The 17,284-nt window shown below is 48.9% G+C and overlaps 2 protein-coding genes across 2 annotated transcripts in view; both read right to left on the bottom strand.

Moving 5' to 3' along the window:
- The window catches only part of skib (v-ski avian sarcoma viral oncogene homolog b), a gene marked incomplete at both ends in the record, with an annotated part of 39,232 nt that extends 30,869 nt beyond the window's left edge, over nt 1-8,363 (bottom strand). The window contains one exon of the mRNA XM_084446079.1: nt 7,464-8,363. Coding sequence (XP_084302205.1) covers nt 7,464-8,363 — 900 coding nt within the window. The remainder of the gene's footprint in view (nt 1-7,463) is intronic.
- Nucleotides 8,364-9,809: 1,446 nt separating this feature from the next.
- On the bottom strand, nt 9,810-16,533 carry tmem51b (transmembrane protein 51b). The gene is made up of 3 exons (XM_084445999.1): nt 16,405-16,533; nt 12,642-13,106; nt 9,810-11,019 (listed from the first exon to the last, which is right to left on the bottom strand). The coding sequence occupies exons 2-3, from the start codon at nt 13,055-13,057 to the stop codon at nt 10,581-10,583; spliced, it is 855 nt and encodes a 284-aa protein (XP_084302125.1). The 5' UTR covers nt 13,058-13,106; nt 16,405-16,533; the 3' UTR covers nt 9,810-10,580.
- Nucleotides 16,534-17,284: the final 751 nt, after the last annotated feature.

The following is a 17,284-nucleotide window of genomic DNA, read 5'->3' as shown; positions in this document are numbered from 1 at the left end:
AGGAGAACACGACATCTTGAGGCTTGGAATGTTTGCCTAGAATGTTCTGGAAATGTTCTAAAGTTACGTCGGGATCTTTGAGTTAACTTCAGGGAATATTCCATCTACTGTGGGATCATGTCCACTGCTCAGGACACAGCAGGCTGCTTTCATATTCACTATTGGTTTCTTTAGTCTGACTGAGGGTGACTATGGCCTTCTGACTGAGTGTGAACAGCAGGATATGACACAGCTCACCAGCAGGCCTGCAGACCTTCAGTCTTCCTCCTCCTCCTCCTCCTGTCTCATGATCAGAGTCTTCCCTCCTCCTCCTCCTGTCTCATGATCAGTCTTCCCTCCTCCTCCTCCTGTCTCATCATCAGAGTCTTCCCTCCTCCTCCTCCTCCTGTCTCATGATCAGAGTCTTCCCTCCTCCTCCTCCTCCTGTCTCATCCTCAGTCTTCCTCCTCCTCCTCCTCCTCCTCCTCCTCCCGGCTCCTCATCCGTCTCCCCCCCAGCTAAGAGGGGCGTGCGCCCGAGACCTTTACCCACGATGCACCACCAAAAGAAACACGACCCAAACAAAGATTGATGGCTGCACTTGGCGTGGCGTGAAAGGGCGGGTCCTGGACAAAGGAGGCGGCAGGTCTTTACACACAACGGGCCTGACACACACACACACACACACACACACACACACACACACACACACACAACGAGCCTGACAGGCCTCCAGCTGACGCCCTTTAACACGGGGTTACCCCAAGAGATTAAGGGCACCACCCTAGAGGGCTCCTCGACACACACACACACACACACACACACACACACACACACACACACAGACATAAATAAACACACACACATGCAAACACAATTGCTTTCTCCATCCAACAATGACCCAGGAGATGAGATGCTGTGTCTGAGGAGCTGCTGAGTGGAGACCAGCAGAGAGAGAACAGTAGAGAGAGAACAGCAGAGAGACCAGCACAGAGAGACCAGCAGAGAGAGAACAGTAGAGAGAGAACAGCAGAGAGACCAGCACAGAGAGACCAGCAGAGAGAGAACAGTAGAGAGAGAACAGCAGAGAGACCAGCACAGAGAGACCAGCAGAGAGAGAACAGTAGAGAGAGAACAGCAGAGACCAGCACAGAGACCAGCAGAGAGAGAACAGTAGAGAGAGACCAGCAGAGACCAGCACAGAGAGACCAGCAGAGAGAGAACAGTAGAGAGAGACCAGCACAGAGAGACCAGCACAGAGAGACCAGCAGAGAGACCAGCAGAGAGACTAAGACTAGATATTGTAGATAGAGAGATAGATGGATAGATAGATATTTTAATGACAGACAGACAGATAGACAGACAGACAGATAGATGGGTTAGGGTTAGGGTTAGGGCTAGTCAGACAGGGCTGTCCAGGCCTGGGTTAGGGCTAGTCAGACAGGGCTGTCCAGGCATGACCAGGCCAGGGTTAGGGCTAGTCAGACAGGGCTGTCCAGGCCTGACCAGGCCAGGGTTAGGGCTAGTTAGACAGGGCTGTCCAGGCCTGACCAGGCCAGGGTTAGGGCTAGTCAGACAGGGCTGTCCAGGCCAGGGTTAGGGCTAGTTAGACAGGGCTGTCCAGGCCAGGGTTAGGGCTAGTCAGACAGGGCTGTCCAGGCCAGGGTTAGGGCTAGTCAGACAGGGCTGTCCAGGCCAGGGTTAGGGCTAGTCAGACAGGGCTGTCCAGGCCAGGGTTAGGGCTAGTCAGACAGGGCTGTCCAGGCCAGGGTTAGGGCTAGTCAGACAGGGCTGTCCAGGCCAGGGTTAGGGCTAGTTAGACAGGGCTGTCCAGGCCAGGGTTAGGGCTAGTCAGACAGGGCTGTCCAGGCCAGGGTTAGGGCTAGTCAGACAGGGCTGTCCAGGCCAGGGTTAGGGCTAGTCAGACAGGGCTGTCCAGGCCAGGGTTAGGGCTAGTCAGACAGGGCTGTCCAGGCCAGGGTTAGGGCTAGTTAGACAGGGCTGTCCAGGCCTGACCAGGCCAGGGTTAGGGCTAGTCAGACAGGGCTGTCCAGGCCAGGGTTAGGGCTAGTCAGACAGGGCTGTCCAGGCCAGGGTTAGGGCTAGTCAGACAGGGCTGTCCAGGCCAGGGTTAGGGCTAGTCAGACAGGGCTGTCCAGGCCAGGGTTAGGGCTAGTCAGACAGGGCTGTCCAGGCCTGTCCAGGCCTGGGTTAGGGCTAGTCAGACAGGACTGTCCAGAGGGCGGAGCATGTGTGCTCTCAGGGCGTCCCGGAGGTCAGCAGACAGATGGGAATGGAAATGAGCCGGTCGTGAACTCATTTTAAATCTCCTCGCACAGCTGATCCAGGCATTATACATGCCCGCTCACACGCACATATACGGCAAACACACACTCGTATGCAAACACATGTGAGTACACAGTACACAAGCACACCAACACACAGCTGTGCACATGTGACTTCATGTTTACACAGTCAATCATAGTCACGTATAAATACACACAATATTCACAGTATATACCCACACCGGGACACGTAACTCGCTCATTAGGCCACGCCTCTCTCTGACAGACACTCAGTAGATTGGTTTGGTCCCGGGTTCGGGGCTAATTTGATGGAGGAAGATGAACAAAGGGAAGAGAAATGCCATGAAATGGCCTCACATGAACAGGTTTAATATCACTTCCATTACGGAAGGTCTCCGGGGGTCTCCGGGGGTCTCTAGGGGCTCCTTCCGCTCCCCCTCCAGTCGCCAGATTGATCTCACAGCTCTGGCTTCACAAAGAGTTATTACCAGCAGCGTTCACTGATGGAGAACATTCCCCTTTTTTGGAGTTTCTCCACGAGCTAAAGAATTTCCAACAGCCTTCTCATAACCTCCTCCATAATATAATTTTGATGATATTTTCATTTGTTGATGTTATTTGGCTATTCGCTGGTCATATGGTGTACCAAAAGCTGATTTCCTTACATCTGTCCACATTATATCAGCTGGTCATTGATGATGTTGGCCTGCCTTCACTTGAGGCTGCAGCTGGTGGAGTCTGTGGCCGAGGTTAACTCCTGCGTATTCTGACTTACTGGACTCTTTATCAGGGGGGCCATCTGGTCAGCGGACTGGACACAATGCCATCTGATCGGCTGGTGTGAAAAGCCTGAGCTGGGGGTTGGGAGGGAGGTGGGAGAGGTCAGTGTCTTTGGAGAGAGGTCACGGGGTCAGGGCCCTTTGACAACACATGTCAAGGCCCCGGCTCACTGGGGGATTTGTGAATGAGAGTCTGCAGGACAGCCTCGCTCTGGAATCAGGACAAAGATAGTCAACAACAGACCAAACAAACCGTCATGACTATACCTGGATTACTATCACTGCTGCCTGGTACCTTTCAAGAGCAGGCTCATGTGAAGCAGAACATGAGAATGTGCTAAAAACAGAAAATAACGGCTGGGTTTGAGGGCTAGTGTCTAATACTCATAAAAGAGCAACTCTGCCCTTTGTCCTCTCTGTCTGTCTATATCCTCCCCGTCTGTCCTCTGTGTCTGTCCTCTCTGCTCTCTGTCTGTTCTCTCTCCTCTCTGTCTGTCCTCTGTCCTCTTTGTCTGTGTATGTCCTCTCTGTCTGTCCTCTGTCCTCTCTGTCTGTCTGTGTCCTCTCTGTCTGTCCTCTGTGTCTGTCCTCTCTCCTCTGTCTGTCCTCTGTCCTCTTTGTCTGTGTATGTCCTCTCTGTCTGTCCTATGTCCTCTTTGTTTGTATATGTCCTCTCTGTCTGTCCTCTCTGTCCGTCCTCTCTGTCCGTCCTCTCTGTCCGTCCTCTCTGTCCGTCCTCTCTGTCTGTCCTCTCTGTCTGTCCTATGTCCTCTTTGTTTGTATATGTCCTCTCTGTCTGTCCTCTCTGTCCGTCCTCTCTGTCCGTCCTCTCTGTCCGTCCTCTCTGTCCGTCCTCTCTGTCTGTCCTCTCTGTCTGTCCTCTGTCCTCTTTGTCTGTATATGTCCTCTCTGTCTGTCGTCTGTGTCTGTCCTGGCTACTCTAGAGTTATTTTTATGTTGCTCAGCTTTGCCCAAAATTAGAGTGTTCTATTGTCCACCCTGTACAATTAGTAGCTAGCTAGCAAGCTAACATTAGCCAAACCAAGCTATCATTCAGACGGGACTTATCAAACACATGTCCGCTACGTTCTACACCAGTCACTTAAAAATTAGTGCGTTCTATTGTCCACCCTGTACAAACCAAATATCTACAAATCAAGCTATCATTCAGAAGGGGCTGTTATGCTAATTTGCTATGTTCTACTCCATTCACTTATGCTAACTACATTAGCGATCAGAACAGTTGCATGAAAATGTCTTCTGGTCGATCTAGCGGTCGGTAAAATTGGCCAAATGACAAGAGGTGGTCATTGGATTCCTCTCGGCCTACAGAATCTAGCAATGTGCTTTTGAGCAGTTTACAGTCAATTAGTTTTGTTCTAAGCACAGAGAACAACCACTCATTCACCACCAATCAGTTGGGACTTAAGGAGCAAAATACATTTCTCCATTCTGAATGGCGCCCGGTTCCGATAGCTGTATCTCTGGTCCTGGTGGGGTGATGGCCTCATAATGGACTACATGGCCAGTTACAGATTTCTCCAACGGGTATCACAACTAGTCTTAGTAGAAAAGTAGAGGCACTAGTACGTTGAACAAATAAGTGGGCTAAATACAGGATTCATGTGAAATCACTTATTCATTCTGTAATAAGCTCTGATGTTTCCATATATTCAGTTATCCTATTTCCAAGTCATTGAACTCCCCAAGTAAAACAGAAAATGACCAGTCTGGACACAATGCCGTCCGATCGGCCGGTGTGAACAGCCCGGGCTGGGGGGGGGGGAGGTGGGAGAGGTCAGTGTCTTTGGAGAGAGGTCACGGGGTCAGGGCCCTTTGACAACACATGTCAAGGCCCCGGCTCACAGCGGGCTTTCAGGGGCCGGCGTCTCCTGAATGAGTCTACAGGCCGGCCTCCCCGCCCCCATCTGCGCGCTAGCCAATGGCGACGTGACGGGGAAAAAAAACAATGGACAGTGTACAAAGCAGACACAATGACACTTCGGTTTGGTGCACCCCCCCCCCCCCCCCCCCCCCCCCAGTCCCTCGTCCTTATGCTGGAATCAGACAGAGACAGTCAACAACAGACAAAACAAACCGTCTGCCTGCCTTCATCACATCCCACTGTCTCTGGGATGATTAGCGGGTGTTGGATGATTTGGAAAGTCCCCGTGCAGACAGCTCACTGTGTTGTTCACCATCAATAAATGACCCATTGACAACGGACATGTTCAGCTGATAGTTCGGGCGAAGCATTTCCTCCTAGTTTAACCAGCACATTCGACAGACTAGCTGCAGGGAATGTCGGCTGAGCGTCGAGGCCCTAGACAGGTACAGCGCGTGTGTATGTGTGTGTGTGTGTGACTCTGAGGCGGGTGATAACGTTGAGCTGTTGTTTCAGGGGGAGAGTGAGCTGAGGCCGGCCGCTAGCAGGTCCGACCCGACCGCGCCGCCACTTCCTGTCAGGCTGATGTATGAGCGCCGGCGTGAACACGGCTCCCCGAGGACCCGCCTGTCTGAAACTCCCCGAGGACCCGCCTGTCTGCTAACTGGGACACCGCTGACACTGAACTACACACACACGCACGCACGCACACACACACACACACACACACACACACACACACACACATAGGGCGCGCACGTGCACGCTCCCCCACCCCATGATGCTCAGCGCTGGTCTGTCTGTAGATCCTTACACACACTGGAAGGCCTGTCGACACACACCTCACACACCTCGCTGTTTTGGAAAATATGAAACACTAACAGTCTGATGATATATCAAGTCCCGTTGACTACAGTTAGAAACCACAGGTTGTGGAGACATTCTAACACACACACACAGACACACACACAGACACACAAACACACACACACACACACACACACACACACAGAAAGGGTGCACTTTGAATCCTTTCTACAATTTCCTCAGCATTGCTGGAAGATTTCCTGGACAGAGTCTCCAGTTCAACATGGTGTTCCATGGTGGTGTTCTATAGTGGTGTTCTATAGTGGTGTTCCATGGTGGTGTTCCATGGTGGTGTTCTATAGTGTTCCATAATGGTGTTCCATGGTGGTGTCCCATGGTCGTGTTCTATGGTGGTGTTCTATGGTGATGTTCTATGGTGGTGTTCTATGGTGGTGTTCTATGGTCATGTTCTATGGTGGTGTTCTATGATGGTGTTTCATGGTGGTGTTCTATGGTGGTGTTCTATGGTGATGTTCTATGGTGGTGTTCTATGGTGGTGTTCTATGGTGGTGTTCTATGATGGTGTTTCATGGTGGTGTTCCATGGTGGTGTTCCATGGTGGTGTTCTATGGTGGTGTTCTATGGTCATGTTCTATGGTGGTGTTCTATGGTGGTGTTCTATGGTGGTGTTCTATGGTGGTGTTCTATGGTCATGTTCTATGGTGGTGTTCTATGGTGGTGTTCTATGGTCATGTTCTATGGTGGTGTTCTATGATGGTGTTCCATGGTGGTGTTTGATAACGGTGTTCTATGGTGGTGTTCTATGGTGGTGTTCCATGGTGGTGTTCTATGGTCATGTTCTATGGTGGTGTTCTATGGTGGTGTTCTATGGTCATGTTCTATGGTGGTGTTCTATGATGGTGTTCCATGGTGGTGTTCTATGGTGGGTTTCCATGCATGTCCACTCACCAGCACAGTCCCATTCAGCAGCTGCTGGGTGACAGGGAACCCACCCCCACAGCTACTGCCCAGTGACCCCCCCCCCCCCACACACACACACACACACCTTATCCTCCTGACCAGCCACAACCCCCTTTCACATCCAGATAGCCCTAACCTCATTAAACCCTTATCCCCTAACGCACCTTGTAGCCTAATAATGGATTCCCCTGCCCCCCCTCTCTGACACCAATAAAATATATATATCACCAAGCTCCATTTATCATATGCAGATGCCCTTGGGTGACCCTGACAGGGGGCTGCCCCAGGGACCCCCACCAGGAGAGAGAGAGAGAGAGAGAGAGAGAGAGAGAGAGAGAGAGAGAGAGAGAGAGAGAGAGTGTATGTGTGTGTGTGTGTGTGTGTGTGTGTGTGTGTGTGTTTGTGTGAGGGTCAGGGGTGTAAGTTAACATGATGGTCTGTATACCTTATGTGAACTAGAGAATGTGAATGGGAACTAAAACCAGAAAGTATACGGAACGTTTCTGAAGACCAGCAGAGATATATATAACAGAGTAGAGGCACTAGGCCGTTGAACAAACCAGTAGCATAAATGCAGGATTCATGTGAATTGTGTGGCTCGTGACTGTGTATCGGTCTCTCTGTAAAGCTACTTCTGATGTTTCCATTTCAAAATCCTATTTTCAAACCATTGAATAACAAGTACAACAGACAGGGGCGGCCATTAGATATCGAGGCAACACTCACCTTGCACGACTTGTTCAGGAACTTGTGGGCGACGTCAAATTTTTCTTTGATGTCTTTCAGGAGCTGGTCCAGGTGAGTCTTCTGGTCTTTCCCCGTGTAGTCCTGGTCTAGGAGGACATAAGCCCGCCAGTTGGCCGAGTCGAATCCCCAGTGACACGTCCGGTTCTCCAGTCTCTTGTGGCTGTGGACCACGAACTTCTGAGTCGGGAACATGAGTCTGCAGTCCACGCACTGGATACAGGCGGCACTGGGACTGGTGTAGAGCTCCGGGACAAACAAGCCTTTACACCGTCCAAAACATTCGTGGTACACTTTGAAGCTTTTCTCCGTGCGCTCCATCTCCAGGGAGCCGGAGAGCTCCTTGCTGCCGTGGGGAGGGTAGGTGCCGCCGTAGATCAGCGCGTTGCAGAGGCGCTCCGCGTCCGTCTGGGTGATCAGTCCGCAGGACGGCGCGGAGAAGGGAAGGATGCCCACCACTTTCAGGATCTCCAGCTGGTCCGCGGTGCACCGGGAGCAGTAAATATGCAGGTCGTCGCAGACCGAGTTGATCTGCTGGAGGGAGAAGTCCCGCAGGACGCTGTTGAGGATCTGGGGCAGACACAGCCGCTTCTCCCCGCCGACCACGAAGCAAGAGATGGGCTCCCGCTCCAGGATAGTTTCGCACCGTTCGGTGGACCGATCGGACGGAATGAAAAGCGGACCGGACATAACCTGAGGTGTCTGTGCCGGCATGGCGAGCATCATCTCGGCGGTTTTGCCATCTTTGTTGAAGAGGATCTCCTGGTGCCACCGAGCGGAGAACGCCGCCGGTCCCCCGAGCGAGCTCATGGAACTCAAATGAAACTGCTTCAGAGTTTGCTGAAGTCCGGGATGCGGCTGAAAGCTCGAAGTTGCCTCCATGTTTTCACCACTAGACAAGAGTTCAAACTTAAACGAGAATCCCTGTGTTTATTATGTCGTTCTCGATTTCATCAAAAAGACAAGATAAGTCCAATGCGGCGCGTATCCATGTCACTTGAGAAGGCTCTCAGCGAGGCGACATCCATTTAAAAGATAGGCTATATAAAATGTTAACTCTTGAGTTCAAACCCTACGCTTGAACAAAATCTTAGTTTCCAAATGCGAAATAGACCGACTGAAACGCGAACACCATCCGATTAACACTCAAACACGAATACCATCCGATTAGTATTGCTACAATGTTTCAGTTCTCCACTGCAGTAGACAGTCCTGATACTACAACGTGAGCCCGAATATGCCTCGTCTGCGCAGTGTCTGGCGTTCTCTCTCTCGCTCGCTCTCTCTCTCGCTCGCTCTCTCTCTCGCTCTCCCCTCTCTCTCGCTCTCTCGCTCTCTCTCTCTCGCTCTCCCCTCTCTCTCTCGCTCTCTCTCTCGCTCTCTCTCTCTCTCAATCTCTCGCTCTCTCTCTCTCTCCCTCTCTCCCCCCCTCTCTCTCTCTCTGTTTGTTTGTGTCTGGTTCAGTCATTGAATCCCGGCCAGGAATGTGACTGACTCTCCGGGCCGGCTGTTCCGGGAACCAGCGCACCCTCCCCCTGCTGCATGGCAGCTGCAAAAGCAGCCCCAGAGAGAACGCGCTGGTAGGCGAGGCTCCGAGCAGAACACGTCTGATCCTCCTGACAGCGGCTCAGATGTCTGTCTGCGAGGAAGGGTGGAGTTCAACCTCGTTGGGAAAATGCACAACTCCTATTTAAGGTCTTTTTTAATAATGTAATTAAAAATAATCTTAACTTGCTCCAGGTAACTTTTTTAATGTAACCTAGACATTCGCCTTTTTATAATTCGAACAATATAAAATGATTGATACTTCCACACCATTGTTTTAATACGCTACCATCTACGGTTTAATTCCCCCCTTAAAATAATCGTTTTCAGACAGGAGAATAAATAACATGTTTCAAATTCCTAAAGATCACTAGTCCACACTGAGAACCTCTCACCGACACCAGTCTCTATAGGTCTCACCTGGGCTTACATTTCTGTAGGATACCACAAGAGGGCGCTAGTGTCTGAGAGGGATGTGTACCATACTACTGTAGCCTACTACCCGACATCCATTTATACTGAATACATACAGTACCATTTCGAAAAATTCACATTAATTATGACATAAACATGGCATTTAGCTTATCTTTTGAATTGGAATTAAATGACTAAAAAGGTTCTAAATACCAACCCCTTATATTAGGTTAGTCCCTGATATAACATGTCTGGACAGGTGAAAGCCCATCAGAAACAACAAAAACCAAGTACAATCATTTTATTCTATTTTTTATAATAAATACATTGATATTCATAAACATACTAAAACACAATTATACACAGACAGACACCCACATTGACCAACATTCCCTTTCATTATCTCATTTCACAACAGAATCAAGTACCAACCTATTGGTTCTGCAGAATGGAGATACATTTTCTTAAATTCCCCAGACTAACTACAGTACTACGCCCTCTCAAGACCAGATTTGATATTCACTAACAGTAAAGTGACTTCCAAGTTGCCAGTCCTGGTTTTGTGTTGATAAATTTTGTCATTTACCACTGTAAAGATTCTTAATGCTCGTCTGCTTAAAAAGGCTCCAATTACTTTATTATATTGCTATTTCCCTGATCCCAACCCATCCACTACAAGATCACAAATAAAACTCTCCACTACAAGATCACAAATAAAACTCTCAACTACAGGATCTAGAAACTATACCAAATGGATCACGTTCCTGATAACAGAAATGATTATGTTGAGACAGACGCTTCACTGTTCACTGTTGACAAAATCAAATTGACTATCACAGCTAAAGACTAAAGTCCTGAATGAATATTCTACTATTGCAAACATTTCCCTGAACAGAGTTAAGTTGGGGTTGAGAACATCTTTATTCAAAGCAAAGTCAGTGTCTGTCTTTCTGCTACATGTCTGTGTAGAAGCAGAACCTGACCTCATTCTGTACCGTGGGAGAGAATGGTAGCAAACTGCTTCTCAAATATATCATTAGTAGTTCATCAGTTCCTTCGATGGTATTTTTGAAAAGGCGTTGTTTCCCAATAGCAGAGCAGCTACCGTATCCCTGGTTCTCCAGGCTCTAGGGGGCGCTGTCAGAACTCAGGCATCTTGTCGTCGTACTGTGGAGGAGGGGTGATGGGTTCGATGGTGACCGGAGCATGCGTGGGGTTTCGTATCATGAGCCGGAAGTCCTTCAGGTGGAGCTTGTCTGACTTGATCCTCCTCACCCGTAGGGGGCGCAGTATCCTGCTGGCTCTGCTGCCGCTGCGGCTCGGCAGGCTGGCGGAGGCGGGGCTGGGAGCAGGCTGGGGCTGGGGCTCGGAGGCAGCCGGCACGGTGGGAGGGTCCTCCGCGGCGGGCGTGGCGCTGCTAGGCCCCTCCCCCTCGTTTTCCACGGCGCTGATGAGGTCCTCGTAGGAGGGCAGCTGGGAGGTGCTGTGACGCAGGTTGCTCTGGCTGATGGGGTACTGACCGCTGCCCACCGCCTCCTCGTAACTAGGAACATCGTAGGTGGGCACCGGCTCACCAGCCCTGCAACACAAACAACAACAACAATCAGCATGAGAGAATATCAGCATTTTAAACCACCGGGAAGGAAGCACAGGGATAGGATTATATGACTGACATGGATAGTGTTACTATAGTACATACTACAAGTATATACATATATATATATATATATATATATATATATATATATATATATATATATATATATGTGTGTGTGTGTGTATAATACATAATATAACGATATATATATATATTACATTATATACACACATATATAAATATATTTTATATATATTATATACACATATCAAATCAAATGAAACATTTCACACAGAGGCAACACAATGCGCTTTACATAGAGCAATGGGAGGGTGGGCATAGGTCCCTCTCCTACATCTCTCAACGAGACGATCGAGCAAGCTCCTGGACAATGATTGTCTATTGGCTAAGAACATATACAGAGCAGTAAACATGGGCTAGACACTTCATAAGATACTTCATAAGAGAGACATGACTAACAGGAGAGTGCACACAGTTTCAGAGAAGTTGCCTACATGGTTGGCCATTATGTGTTAGCTATCCCTGTAGACCAGGGGTCTCAAACTCAAATTGGCTTGGGGCCACTGCTGGTATCGTCAACTCATAGGAGGGCCACTTCAATGTCAACTTCAACTACTACTAACTATAAGAAAGTGCAATATTTCTGAAAATGTCATTTTTCATTTCCATAACTAGACTCACAACTCAGTCTCTAAATGTTGCAAGACTATTCCATAAATAACATTTTCATCATACAAATTCAAACCAGTTTCCATTCATTTTAATATTTTTTAACAGTTAGTGCTGCAAATCATTTTTCCTTACTTTTATTTTATCTTGAATAGCCTACATTTGTACTTGATTCTGTTTTAGCTGAAAAATGCATCACTACTGTAAGCCTGCCCTGGACCTGTAATTGCATTTATTAAAGTTCAGGTTTGTTTCCATTTCTTACCAGGCACGTGAATACATGTGTAGGCTACCACTCTATTTCTTGCCAGACACTTATCTTTAAAGACTGAGACGTTAGCCCTCTCGGCTGTGTGGCTCGTTTTTTCCTCTTGTCTCCCTATGACACTCCATGTTTAGTAGGCTAATGAATAGCTCTTGACATTATATTCCTTTAGAATGGTGACTTTGTTCTTGCATATCAGGCAGGTAGTATTTCCATTGAACTCCACAAAAAATACTGCAATGTCCATATTTCTTGAAACTGTCTGTGTTCCTAACGTTAGTTAACCATGAGAACAGCCTCTCGGTGTCTAGCTGCATTCCGTTCATACTGTAGTTCATGGTCGCGTGCGGATTGATTGGACCTGTGACTGTATGCAGCATTCACCTCGCGCCGACTTCAATTTCGCATTGTAGGCCTGTCTGCCGGCGCCGTTTACGATAAATTATTTTGCGGGCCGGATTACATTATATTTCTGACATCATGTCGCGGGCCGGATGGAGGGGTGTGGCGGGCCGCAAATGGCCCACGGGCCGCGAGTTTGAGACCCCTGCTGTAGACATATACAAGTGTATATACATATACACATGTATAAGACATGATCAGACATTGTGAGTATGTAATGTGTGAGGAAGCCAGCAGGGCTACTTACCCGTCCGGTTCCCCCGCCACGTGTTCCATGAAGGGGGCGGCGGCCTCCCCCGCCCTCTGGCGCTCCTTGCGCTTGCTCCTCACCCCCAGGCAGATGGACAGCAGCAGCATGCAGGTTCCCGCCCCCACCAGCACGTACGCCACCGACGATGACGCCTTCCTGCTCTTCTCGCTGTCGCCGGCCTCCTCCCCGTCGTCCGCTGCGCCTCCGGAGGTGGCGGTGGCGTTGCTGGTGGCGTTGCCGGCTGGACCGGGGTTCTCGGAGGAGGCGTCGGCATCCTGGGGCACCACGGTCCAGACGATCATGACCACACCCAGCGCGATGAGCCCCACCCCCAGGGCACAAAGGGCGTACTGGGAGCCCGACCGGCTGCCACCGTGGCTGGGGGAGCTGGCCGCCGGACGCCCGCTGGACATGGCCCTCTAGGATGCCGCCGGCCAATCAGGGCTCAGGAAGACGGCGGTACTGAAGAAGAAGAAGAATTCTTTATTTGTCACGCGAGTGCACTTGACTCAAACACAGTTATGGATGACACGGGAAACAATACACAAACACACACACACGCATCAGGATCACTGAGGAAATGCTTCTCCTGCTAACCCATCCCGTCGTCCCCCAAGGGCAGCTGGGGGCAGACAGCAGGCAGCGTGCAGGGGACGTGCCCGGGGACCAACCAAGCACTCCTGTCCATCTTCGTTCTGCTGCATGTTTTTTCATTTTGGGTTCTTTATGGGGGAAACCCTTGCAAACACGGGGAGAACATGCAAACTCCACACACAGAAAGGCCTGGAGACCTTCTTGCTGTGCCACCGTGCCGCACAAAGAAGTTCCCTGACCGGGATTCAAACCCGGGTCTCCCGCGGGACAGACCCTGTTTTAACCAGCTACGCCGAGGAAAAGCCGTCTCTTAATCGGCGCGGGTGGGCGGCATTTCTACTGGGGGACTGAGTTTACCACAGGCTCCTCCCACCCAGGGGTCAAACAGCAGTTCAGGTGTTCCTTTGCACCAGTGGCCATCAATATAACAGTGCCTGAGTGTTCCTACTGTAAGTGTAGTGGAGGTGTGCATGTATGTACAGTATGTATGTATAAATGGTAAATGGACTGCACTTATATAGCGCTTTTCCACCTTAGCGGCACTCAAAGCGCTTTACAATGGCCTCTCATCCACCCATTCACACACACATTCACACTGGCGGTAGCTGCCATGCAAGGCGCTAACCTGCTCATTGGGAGCAATTTGGGGTGAGGTGTCTTGCTCAAGGACACTTCGACATGTGGACAGTTGGAGCTGGGATTCGAACCACTGACCCTTCGATCACTGAACGACCCGCTCTACCAACTGAACTACAGCCGCCCCGGTACATACTATACTATACATATCTATACAGTCAGGATGTACAGGATGCATGTATGTATTCTATATTTTACACATGCTGTATGTATGGATGTATATATTCCATGTTATTTTTTTATGCTTATTTGCTACTATGTATATTCTGTATTCTGCATTTCCAACCTTTGCTGTAATTTCCCACTGCTGAGATGCCAAATTTCCTCCCACAGGGATTATTGAAGTCATAATTATCTAACTAACTAACTAACATCTATCAGTCTTTCTGTCTGTCTGTCTGCCTGCCTGCCTGCCTGCCTGTATGCCTGCCTGCCTGCCTGCCTGCCTGTCTGTCTGCCTGCCTGCCTGCCTGCCTGTCTAACCAACAACTCGTTACTGACTCAGGACTCACAAGGACCCCGTTTCCCTCGGTTACATAGACATGACAGAGGTCATTTCAGGTGAGGATTAAGAACCTAATTCACTTGACCACGTGTCCAACATGCAGGTTGTCTCCTGTGTCTCTGATAGGCCTTTTCCACCAAGAGGGAACGCGGTTCGCCAAACTAATTTTGAATGGTTCTGAGCATTTCGACCAAAAAGAAATTAGTTCGGGAACCCGAAAGCTGGTTCCAAACCGGCACCACAAAATAGTAGGTTTTTCAGTTCGAACCGTGACGACATCATGGGCGTGGGCTGACGTACAACGGTTCAGCTCAAAATGGGTTGAAACGCGGGTCCGTTCTCTGGACAGAACCAAGGTTCCAGGAATTTTGAAACGAACCGGTTCACGAACCAGAGTTCCTTTGGTGGAAAAAGGCTATGGGTGGTCCGGTCTGAGCAGGACCGGGACAAGTCTCTGGGTGGTCCATCTCTGGGGGAGCCGGACCGGGACAAGTGTGGAAGTCAGGTGGAGAGACGGGTTCTGAAAACGCGTGACGTGAACGTGTGAATAAAGAGCTTGGCGGTCGAGGCACGTCTCAACGTGCACTGAGGAGACCGTTTAGGTCAGAGGAATGACGTTCAGCCAGACAGACCCAAGTGACTGTGAGGGTAAGAGACTGAAGGGACTGAAAGCACCTCGCTCTCGCTGAGTGGGGTACAGTAGAATACTACCATCAATAGCAATACAACATGAAATGGTCGACCCCATGGCATCCTGGTTACACGCCCTCAAAATGCCTCCTTCAGTCGTCTGTTCCTGGAGGCAGGCCCATCTCTGATCTCATATCACGATTGGGTAAAGCATGACTTCCTCTACTGTATGTACTGAGTCTGATACAGAGCTAGTCATTAGTGATCAGCCATTTCTCACAGGAGTGAGGAGACATTTTACAGGTCCTCTCAATGGGGAGAGGAAGGATGTATGTTTTATGAGTGTTTGAAGGTGGAGTCTCGCCTCGACCCCGTGCCCAGTAGGGGGAGGAAGTGTCCAGAGCCCACAGGAAGGGCTGTCCAAACACAGCGCCAGGCTGCTGGACCGGCCCCTCTTCCGCAGACCCGGACCAACATGGAGAACCACCGTTTCACTCATTTACCCTCAGCCATGACCGAGTCCTGTCCGCTGCTGGACTGGCTCTAATCTAACAGGGGGATGAAGAAAGAAAAGGTTGTGACAAGTTGACTAATTACTCAGCGTGTGTAAAAAATCTGGCTCTGAGCCGGTATTCACAACCCTTCTCAGAAGGGGAGGACTGGCCTAGGACCAGCTTCCTGCTGTAGAGTTCATATAATACAGCCTTATTCATTGTGACCTCCCTGGCAAAACTGATCCTATATCAGCAGTCTGCAACTCTTTGGGATATGAACCCTGGGAAGAACATTTCCCATAAAGCATGTCTATGCATTCTCGGAAGGCACATAACTATCCGCTCCATGGCAACAACCCCTGAAGCCCTGGCTTTGACTACTGACATTTAAATCAAACCCGGGCTTTTGTTCAAGAGGTCCATTATTACACATCGAGTATCAGCATATGCTTGTTTAGATGTAGCCAACTATCGAGGGCAAAGCAAGCTGGGATTCTATTAAAATACCACAGAGATAGTCCTGCAGAACAGGCCACTCCTTCCGGACTAACCTCCCGGACAACATGTGACACATAACAGTTGTGTTTACCCAGAAACGTGTGAATAAGCTACAGTACATTACTCCTCTCCATCCCGTTGAAAATGTGTCTTTATGTTTCTGCGCTCAGCCGAGAGAAGGAGGAGGAAGTAATTTCAAAATAGGAACTAGGCTACTAGTGCGGAATTGTCGCTCACAAGGCTGCCGTGGCTATTATATCTGGCCGATTACTTTCACAATTAGACGCCCAATACGACGTATGAAGTTTACAAACAGCCACTGCACAAAATCACCACTCAACGTCAGATATAAATGGACATAAAAGCCACCTTGATCGGCCTCACCTTGATCGGCCTCACCTACCTTTCTCTCCGAGCTCCACGCCCAATGACCTCCTACCTGGAGTCTCGCAGGTGTTTAAGAAGACAATAGCACTTATTATTGTTACCTTTAATAATAATACCAACAGGACTTCAGATTTCAATCTGATACCTTTAGGCTACATGACTAGAGTGAGATCCACTCCTCCATGCTAAAGATTGCCAACTGGGATATATTTGACAGGAACCTTGTTCAAATTCCACTCTGGGCGAAACCTCCCCCCGGTTGTAAAATGTTAAAGGTATACGCAACTATTTGTGAACACGCCGACAGAAATGTAAAACATGTAGAATTCCTATGCATTTGAAAGAGCACTTGATTCCAAGCATATGATTTTAAGGAAATTTCATTCCTAAGTATCAGAAACCTAATTTGTAGCCACAGCCTATCTTTGTTTTCAGACAAAGTCAATAAATTAATGTTTTTAGTAGGCCTAATGATATAGTGAAATTATGACCAAGCTTATTTTGTTTGATGAAAGCGCAGAAGAAATATCCCTTCTCCACTGAGCGTCCGTACAGAACATTGTACAGCCTGTTCAATTCATATGTAGGCGACCTGATCAATTTACTTTATTAACCTTATTATTATTATTATTATTATTATTATAACAATTCCACATTATAAATTGTTGATGATTATCCCCGCCACATACATTTGATTTAGTAAAACTATTACCTGTTGGTATAACCCTCTAAAAATCAAAAAGGTGGACCGGATAATTCCAAACAGGTTCTGAGAAACGGGTTCTAACTAACCTCGTCTAAAAATCATTGAAACAACAATAATTGTAGCCTATTAGTTTACTAGGCCGGTATGTAGACCACGTCGGCCTATGCTTTAGGCTTTAGGTCGTTCAAGA

This window comes from Borostomias antarcticus (assembly GCF_949987555.1).
Source record: "Borostomias antarcticus genome assembly, chromosome: 11".
In the NCBI taxonomy this organism is placed as follows: domain Eukaryota; kingdom Metazoa; phylum Chordata; class Actinopteri; order Stomiiformes; family Stomiidae; genus Borostomias; species Borostomias antarcticus.
Note: the sequence above shows the minus strand (reverse complement) of the source record. Positions and strands in the feature narration are given on the sequence as shown.

What these genes read in the sequence shown, in the direction of transcription:
- tmem51b (XM_084445999.1), bottom strand. Translation starts at nt 13,057, where the DNA reads ATGTCCAGCGGGCGTCCGGCGGCCAGCTCCCCCAGCCACGGTGGCAGC. An exon ending in GTGGCGGGGGAACCGGACGG is followed by an intron (nt 11,020 to 12,641) that starts GTAAGTAGCCCT and finishes TTTGTGTTGCAG; the next exon opens with GGCTGGTGAGCCGGTGCCCA.